Source organism: Vigna umbellata, chromosome 5, assembly GCF_029865625.1.
Source record: "Vigna umbellata cultivar VRB3 chromosome 5, Vumbellata_1.0, whole genome shotgun sequence".
Classification (NCBI taxonomy): Eukaryota; Viridiplantae; Streptophyta; class Magnoliopsida; order Fabales; family Fabaceae; genus Vigna; species Vigna umbellata.
The window spans coordinates 42,519,926-42,529,678 of NC_142169.1; the positions used below are offsets into that span (position 1 = coordinate 42,519,926).

Genomic DNA, 9,753 nt, shown 5'->3' on the forward strand with positions numbered 1-9,753 from the left:
GTGCTACAGCTTAGATTTGCTAGCTTTTATTTGCTAGCTTTGAAGAACTTTTGTGCATTTAAAGTTTTAAATTCTCTGTAATTTCCAGGAAAAAACTCTAATACTCTAGTTGTCAATTCCACACTATTCTAAGGATGACTGTAATCCTTAATTACTCTTGACTGCTTTCCTATATTATGTAATGATGATGTCTTTATTATATATGCTTTCTATATATAATTGGGATGTCACAAGTATAATAGTAAAATGACGAATATTTTCCCACTAAATATTTGTTAGACCAAATTTTTATATAAAAAATTTTAAGAGACAAAGATATGAAAAAAATGGATGAATTTCTTGATAAGTTAAAATTAACATATACATGACTTTAAAATTAAAAAAAAGCAATTAAAAATTATATGAGAACTTAAGCAAATTAGATCTACCTAAGTAATTTTAATTTATAGATAAGTCCATTTCCATTTTTTATGGAAAAATTCTCCAACAGCAAGATAATTCATTATAAATGATCATATTTAAAAAAATAAAATTTATTATACCATTATAATATTACTAAAATAAACATTACATATATGATAGAATAAGAATTATAAATTTTTAATGAAAAAAATTTTTCAGTTAGAAAACAAAAGAAACTATCTATACTGCTGCTTCACTTCCGATCTCATGTTGAGACAACTGAAACAATGTCTTCCCTAAGCTCATACCATTCAAAGTGACCATTGTAAAGAAGAAAACACACACAGACAAACAACACAAAAACAAATGTAAACTAGAGTAAACAACAACATCCTAAAACAATTACTAAATCAATCATGAAATATAATTTCAATACAAGAAATCACATATACTACACATTTAACTATCAATAGACTTGACTCATCCGGATATAGTATGAATGTCAAAATATTGGTAGTCTGTGCACTTGTAATGGTAATATTGTTGGCTGAAACCAAGCTACCATACAAGGTTAGTCCTTTTCGGTTGCCTAGGGCCATGATCAAAGCCTATAGACAAAAACCTCTCCCTACTTGAGAATGAATGATCATTAGAGTGTCGGAATAGACACCAGTCCGAAGCTCCATACATTCATACAACCACAACACAAGCACAACCATGTAACCTCTCCACGAGTCATGGAATTACATCGAACAACCATTCACTTCATTCATAAACTTTTCATCACAACATTCATATGCATCATTTCCATTTACATGTAAATCATATACAAATCCATTCATTTTACATTCACTAACATCATATAAAATCACTAATTATAATTCAAAGAACCATAATCAACCAAACAAGTCATTAGAAGTCACAAATAATACAATTTTCTTTAAGGTATCTTAATACCCACATTTAAGTAAGGAAAATGGCTTGGAAACCCTCACCAACAGCTTCAGAAGGGTCCAAAACAACCTAAAGAACGTCCAAAACTGATACTTGAAACCCTGAATTGGTATTTCCAAAACCTGAAAAAGAAACAAAAACTGGTGCAATAACACTCAACCCTCAGAAGCTACCCAACCACTGAAATGGTGGCGCTCAGTGTTAGAAAACCGGTGCTCAACGCGGGCACCCCTTGAGTGGTGGCGCTCAACGCCAGAAAAATACCCCCAGCGCAGTTGACAACACATTGTTTTCATGGACTTTGATGCACTTGAAACTTGTTCTAATGATAAAATGAAATCCTTATACACTAGAATTGATGAAAAATCATATTTAGAATTAAAAAAAGTAACAATTTGATCATTAGACCCGAAATTAGGTGCATTAAGTCCATTTGATAACTCCAAAAGTACCTAAACTCAAAACAACACTTTCTAATCCCTAAATCAGTTTACCAACTTCATAACCAAGTCTAATTACGCTTGTTAACACCCTTTAACACCTCAATTTCCTTCCAAATTTGCTGTTTCAAAATCTCACCATACAAAACCTCATTTTTTAACCAAAAACACTTAATTACTCATCCTAAAAACAACATTAACCATTCTACACTTTTTTTTTCATTGATAGCTTAGACAAGTCCTAATAAGTCTTCTAATACACTTTCAACTGTCAAATGCAGTCTCCACTGCTTATTTTAAATTCTCACTAGTCGAAACCTCCTTTTTATACTAAATATACCTCAAACTGCAACAATAATCCCCTTACATGTTTCATACCAGATTTCATTCAATTTAACAATGCTAACAAGTCTAAAATAACCTCATAACAACATTGAAACAATTCCTTCATCACTCCAACACCTACTTTTAAAATTCACCCATCAAAACTCCTATTTTATCCTTAAAACCTAAGCAAAAGAACACTTCTTTAAACCAATCACTTTGCATTCAGTTCCAAACATTAGAATAACTTCATTACACATAATCAATACAATTTTAAACATCACAAATATACAATTCTAACATACCAACAAAACATCTTCAAATCATCAACTACATATAATCTTTATATACCCAAACATATGAATTTCTCCAAATCTAACTACTATAAATAAAGATACAAATTCTTATAATATAATCACAAACTAAAACAAAAATTCTAGCTTCCTTTACCTTAGAAAACTTCTACAGCTCTAAAAACCCCAATCGTTGCTTTTACCGCAAGAAATTCCTAGAAAAGCCTACAAATCACTAATTGGTGATTGGAGACAAACTTTAGAACCTCGATTGAACCAAGAATCAAGGGGAAAACACTTTTGACACATGGAAAACAAATTTCCTTGCACGATCAAGAAAGGACAAATATGATAGAAACTTACTTGCTCTATGAGAGAAAGTGATCAGCTAGAAATATAGACCTCGTCACCGTGATTGATTTGACACATCCTGATCGTCAAAGAAACGACTCAGGAGTTAGAACTCTTAGAGAGAAGGTTGAAAACTCCACATAAATGGTTTCTAAAGTACAATTTAAAATAATGAAACTCGAATATAATAAAACCATTTAATATTAAAATAATCGAGTTTCACCATTTTTAAACTACCACTTTTAAAATATCATTTACATTACTAAATGCTTAAGTGCCATAAAAATCTAAAATCATGTATATATATTATTACATGGATTTTTACTCACAATAATATAACCAAAAAAAAGTAATTTTATTTTAATGGAGACATTCTAAATATCAAATGGTTTTTTATACTATAGACGGATTTTAATATTTTAAAATATTTTATTTATTTTTTAAATATTAAAATAAGTGTATTTTAAAGTTATAATGGACAATACAAAATGTCATAAGAGAATTATATCAGAATTTAGACTTTATGAAATGAGTAATAATTTTTCATACATAAAAGTAAAAGTATAAAAGTAAAAGTTGATTGAATACAAATCGAAGAAATGGTGATGAATGGTATAGTAGAAAAGTTGTTGAGATATTTTTGGTGCCTAAGACCTAAAAGATATAGAATTAGCAGTTTGAGAAAGGGAGGAAGTGAAAGTAGCAGAAACCGAAACCGAAGGTAGCAATGAAAGGAAAGAAAGAAAAGACGAAGAAAACGTGAAAAGAACAGAGTGATAGGGAAAAAGGTCTTACGTGGAAACTTTGGAAGAACGAAAGCGATAGCTACCACTCTCATTTCCCACAACTCAGCTGTGGCTCACATTGTTTTATCTCTTTATCTTTCATCCTCCTTTCTTAGCCTCAACCTTCATCATTCTCATATTCTATGCTTTAGTTACCTATCAACTTCATTTCACATTCTTGCTTATTCTAATTTCATATTAAAATTCAAAGAGTAAATATATATTTCACTGTAAATTTTAACATAAGGGTAAGCATGCATCCAACTTATTGATATCAGAATTACTAAACTTTTAGTATTTTACTTCACTTAATATCTTAAAAGACTTCTTTCTACAGTATATAGTTAGACATATTACTATATCAAAACTATTCAAAATCAGAAAAGTGGTTTTTTTCTTCTCTTATATAAAAGACTATTAGATATCATGATTTATTTTTGGTATAAAATATGTGTGTTTGCATGTATTGTTTATTCTTATTTTGACTGTTAGAGATTTGAAAATGTTGTGAATAATCTGCAGAGTTGATTTGAATCCAAATAAATTAAGCAATAAGATCCTTGACTTATATATTTAGATAGGTATTATCCATCAAATGACACCGGTTCCATTTATTGGAACCTCTGATATTGTTTAAAAGCAAAGCAAAACTATTTCCATACTGATATCGTGTGAGATTGGTTGTCTTACAAATATATATTATGTGAATGATGATAATGATAAAAATTAGAAGGCAATGGAGGTGCAAGAAACTTGGAATATGGATAACCTTTTGGCTTTTAGAGATGAAGCTAAATTGTTGATATGATGTGCCATTTCACAGCCAAAACTGAGAGGTTCCCTCTTCAGCCATTCTCAGCCTCAAGGTTCAAAGTTTCTCCCTCTTATCTTCTACCTGTGACATGGCCTGGCCCCACCTTAGCATTTCATTGGTTCACCATAGCTCTTCATCATAAAAATTCAATTTTCCCATTTATACTTTTATATAATAAGGTTCTAACAACACCAGACACACCTCCTGCTTGCTTCTGCCACATTCCTCAAAAACTCTGTAAAGCTCCTCCTTCCCACCTATACTCACTTCTTCTCATTCTTTTTTCATATACATATATATTATGTTGTGTGTGTGTGTTTAGTTGGCTCTTTCCATTGGATTTTGGTAAGAATGATTTCAAACTCATGCTCTGTGTTATTATCTTTACTGTAAAATTGGCTTGGAAGTGGAAAAATCAAGTGGGGTGATCGGTAATCACAGTTTTCTTCATGTTTTAATTTAGTTACTGGTGTGCAAGTTTCAACTCAAAGCAGGTCTTTCCTCTTGTTCTGTCCACCAATATATTCTGCTGTGTTTTCTTCATTATACAGTGTGTTTTGTTATAATCTTGTTCTCAATGAATTTTCTGAAAGCAGGATTCAGTTGTGCATCAGTTCTAATATTTTAAGATGATGATTTCAGTTTTTCTTATTAATTGCAGAAAAGGTGTCTAAAAGATAGACACAGAAAGCATATTTTGAATGATAAATGTAAAAGCACAACAAAGCTGTTGATGAAACAGGATACTTTTTATTATTTTTTTCTTATATTATGGTGCTGTTAAAGGTCATCCATACAGTTACATAATGATAAGAATTAAACAGTTTCTGTTCTCTCCTTGAAATCAACTTTGTGTAACTTAACTTCTGAACTAGGTTATTTTAGCAGTTAAACATGAATTTCCTGTGTTATTAGTTGGAAAACTCATTAAGGTTCGTGTTTCTGTCACAAATCTCCTCAAGTAAGGAACAATAAAACAGTAAATAGCAGTGCATGCACAAAGTTTATGATAAAAGATTCAGAAGGTGGTTAAAGCTGACTTTTTGATGGATTTTGTTTAGGGGACTCTTTGTGGGAAAATCCAAAAGAAGTGGTTGAAATTTGAAGCAAGAGAAGATGGACTATTTCAATGCACCAGGAAGAAACCACCTCTTTGTTCCAGGGCCAGTTAACATCCCTGACCAGATCATTAGGGCCATGAACAGAAACAATGAGGACTACCGCTCGCCAGCTATTCCTGCTCTCACAAAAACTCTGCTTGAGGATGTCAAGAAGATTTTCAAGACCACTACTGGAACCCCATTTCTCATCCCTACAACTGGTATGCATAAACAAGCCACACTGATCTTAGTGTTGTTATGTCTATACTTTTTTAGTTTCATAAACTCAAGGTATAAGTGACTTTTTACTTCAGTCCTTAACATTTTCTGTGTATGCTGAAAATTAATGAAGAATCTATCTTGTATGCTTTGAAAATGTTAAGGATGAAGTGCATGTTTTTCATATCAGGGATTATGTTCTAAATAACAAAAATTTAAGGGTGTGTTTTGCAATTTTCATAAAATCAATTAGGGTGTATTATCTTAATGATGAGGATGATACTAACTTTAATGGTTATACTTTTAGGTTAAATTAACCAGAGCAAGTCCTTGAACTATTTGAAAATTTTAATTAGCTTAGCAGGCTCAAAAGTATAATTAGATCTTTGATATAGTAATATTCCTTTCAGTTGAGTCCCTGGATTAAAATCACCACAAATTGTCATTTTTTATCACAAACCAATTTCAGAGATCTAACACAAAATTCTTACAAAATCAAGGACCCAGTTATAGTTTTTTATATTAGATTTGAAAGTTTACATTATTTATTCATGAAAATAATGGCAAGACTCCTATACAGTAATCTAGAATAATGATTGTTCTTTTTCTTTTATATCTTTACTGTTCTTGTGTATGGGTGTTTGGGAGATGATTACAAGCATAGAGAGTAAGGTGGTTTAAGAACAGTTAGTTTGTTATTCACATGGTTATAGTTTACTAGTTCTCTTGTTATTGAGTAATGGTTTTGGATATGGTTCAGGTACTGGTGCTTGGGAGAGTGCTCTCACAAACACACTGTCTCCTGGGGATAGAATTGTATCATTCCTGATTGGTCAATTCAGCTTGCTTTGGATTGATCAGCAGCAACGTCTGAATTTCAATGTTGATGTTGTGGAAAGTGAATGGGGCCAGGGTGCTAAGCTTGATGTTCTGGAATCAAAGATTGCTTCAGACACTGCACACACTATAAAGGCAATTTGCATTGTCCACAATGAGACAGCAACTGGGGTCACCAACAACTTGGCCAAAGTGAGACAAATTCTCGGTGAGTGTTTCATCTAATGGACTTAAATCATAACTTTTTCTCATTTAATATCCACATCTGTACCATTTTATTCTCTATACACTGAAAGACCCAAAATCATCATTGTAGACTAGTTTCTCCCTAAGTACTTTGAAAGGGAAAAATAAGAAGATAAAAATGAAATAGCTCAATCCACAATATGTCAGAATTCTAAAATATTAGCTTTTTCATTCTTTTTTTTCTCCTTGAAGTGTTTATCTGGAGATGTTCATCCAAACAGGTCATTTGTCTTTGGTCTTTGATGTTCAAAGATATTAATGTTCATGACTGCTCTTGGTTCCATTGAGAACATATTTTTGGTTGGCAGTTTTAGCTGTTTGTTTTCTTTTGTCCTATAACATCTATTATACTTTTGAAGGACTACTTAGTTTAGTATTTTGTCTAAACACATAACTGCTCTGTACTTACTGAATCACGCATATAACTGCCAAACTGTTTATCTCCAAGTAATAATCATAGTGAGACATGTTGCATAGGTTATTAGCATTTAACTTGACTCCGTTGATCTTGATGGGTTATGTTATAGAAGACGGTATTGATTGGGAGATATTTATATATATGTAGATGACATGAGTTTAACCCATATATATAAGGAATCAATACCACTTTTAATCTAAGACCTTAAGACAATAAGTTCATGGATTTTTCATCTAGTGTTTAATTTTGTCTTTTTTATCCAACGTGAAACTGTGAGTCACACTTGGATTAATCCCAACCGATCTAAGTATGCATCTGAAACTTTACCAAATTATTCACATGCAACACCACTGGTGAACTCAAATGATATGTTGACATAAATTCTGTCGTTCTTTGATGAAAATGTGTTCCTAGTACCTCTTCCAGGTCTGCAAATGTATCAAACATTTGCATTAACCAGCTGTTGGATTTTTAATGTTGTTTTTTCCTTCATGAAAAGATTCTGACGTTGTTTCTTTGGACACTCAGATTCCTACAGGCACCCAGCACTCTTCATTGTTGATGGAGTGTCTTCCATTTGTGCACTTGATTTCCGCATGGATGAATGGGGAGTAGATGTGGCCATAACTGGCTCTCAGAAAGCCCTTTCCCTTCCCACTGGGATAGGAATTGTGGTTGCAGGACCTAAAGCTATTGAGGCCTCAAAAACTGCCAAGTCACTCAGAGTTTTCTTTGACTGGAAAGACTACCTGAAATTCTACCAGTTAGGAACCTATTGGCCATACACTCCTTCCATACATTTGCTGTATGGTCTGAGAGCTGCTCTTGATCTGGTTTTTGAAGAAGGACTTGAAAATGTGATTGCAAGGCACAATCGTTTAGGCACAGCAACCAGGTAAGCCATGATGGTATGCTAGTCCAAAAATGGTTACAATGAAATTCAATGTATGTGTTGGTTTATGATTGAATGATATCAGTGTTTACTTGAAAAGGTTACTGGTTTTGACAAATGATCAAAGGTTTATCTAAGTAGACAATGGTTTTGGCTTTAGGTTATGTGTATAAGATAATGCATGTGAATGCAGACTTGCTGTAGAGGCATGGGGTTTGAAGAATTGCACCCAAAAGGAAGAGTGGCACAGTGACACAGTGACTGCTGTTGTTGTTCCTTCTTACATTGATAGTGCTGAAATAGTTAGAAGGGCATGGAAGAGATACAATTTGAGCTTAGGTCTTGGACTGAACAAAGTTGCTGGGAAGGTTTTCAGAATTGGGCATCTTGGCTACTTGAATGAGGTAATGTTGATTCCCAAAATAATTCTCAAGTCAAATGAAAAGTAATCTTTGAATAATCAATATACTTATTTACAAAATTTCATTTGTTAACTACTCTAAATCAGTATTTAAAGGCTCATGTTAAAAAATATCATAAGTCTTTTCTTTTTCTTGATCTTGATTGTTGGATGTATTACATACAATATTGCCATCCTAGCTTTGAAGAACTTTCTGTCCAACTTCAATCGTTCAAGCTTCAAAACTGTGATAGGGATAGTGCATAAGGAAACAACATCAATATATTTATAGTTTTTTTTTAATATGGTGTTAACTTTTTCATATATACTCAACGTGAAACTTAGAATTACTTAAATTTTGAATTGTTTGAGATACCAAAACTCTTTGGTAATGTCTAACATGATTTATTAAAATAAGAAAAAACATGTTTGCAATACTCTTAGTTCCAAGTTGCCAACATTTTTATTTGTTAATTGTTGTAATATTTTTTCAGTTGCAACTGTTGGGATGTCTAGCTGGTGTGGAGATGATACTCCAAGATGTGGGTTACCCTGTAAAGCTTGGAACTGGAGTTGCTGCTGCCAGTGCATACTTTAAGAATACCATTCCTCTCATCCCTTCAAGGATTTGAGTTACAACCCATTTCTCTTCTCTTCACTTCCTTTTCTGCTCTTTCAAAAATTCTGTAAAATATATCACATTATTATCCTCTTTTACACTCCTTTCAACGTCAACATACTCTCTACTTTCAACTTTAATCTATTGTTTCTTTCATTCTCTTGTATATCACAAATAATTGCATCTTCTCACCTTATTTCTCACTCTCTAATGCACATTAAATTCATCACAAACTCTTCTTTTGAAAAAAATAGAGTGCATGTTCTATTAATAGTCTAAGTAAAATGTTAATCGGCATGACTGATTAGTGAGTTTTGTAATATTTTATTAAAACTTACACTATGACTTCTAGTTAATTGACACTGTATAGAATTTATTATGTAAAAGAAGTACGAAATTCAAATTCAAATATTAAACATTTGGACCGCGACAACGCAAATTTGATAACATTTTGACAATGACACGTGTCAGCGTTGTAGTGGACCATTTTGAATTTTTTTTTAAGAAATCTGATTTGAAAAAGGGATAAGGGTTTCAGATTTCATTATTCCGAAAGCACCCTTCTTCGCTCAACACTCTCTCTCCTCTCTCAATTTTAGGGTTTTCATGAGTTTCATTTGAACATTTCTCTCTCGACGTTCAACAATCTCTCTCAACGC

At 32.4% G+C, this 9,753-nt stretch overlaps 1 protein-coding gene across 2 annotated transcripts; it reads left to right on the forward strand.

Moving 5' to 3' along the window:
* Nucleotides 1-4,442: 4,442 nt before the first annotated feature.
* LOC148198389 (serine--glyoxylate aminotransferase-like) lies at nucleotides 4,443-9,260 on the forward strand. 2 transcript variants are annotated; one of them, XM_088116066.1, is made up of 6 exons: nucleotides 4,443-4,600; nucleotides 5,425-5,684; nucleotides 6,443-6,727; nucleotides 7,712-8,078; nucleotides 8,269-8,479; nucleotides 8,970-9,260. In XM_088116066.1, exons 2-6 carry the CDS (start codon nucleotides 5,480-5,482, stop codon nucleotides 9,105-9,107), a joined length of 1,206 nt encoding a protein of 401 aa, XP_087972192.1. In that variant the 5' UTR covers nucleotides 4,443-4,600; nucleotides 5,425-5,479; the 3' UTR covers nucleotides 9,108-9,260. The 2 variants fall into 2 exon arrangements, with proteins under 2 accessions (XP_087972192.1, XP_087972191.1); XM_088116065.1 differs by having other exon boundaries at nucleotides 4,552-4,708.
* The last annotated feature ends 493 nt before the right edge of the window (nucleotides 9,261-9,753 follow it).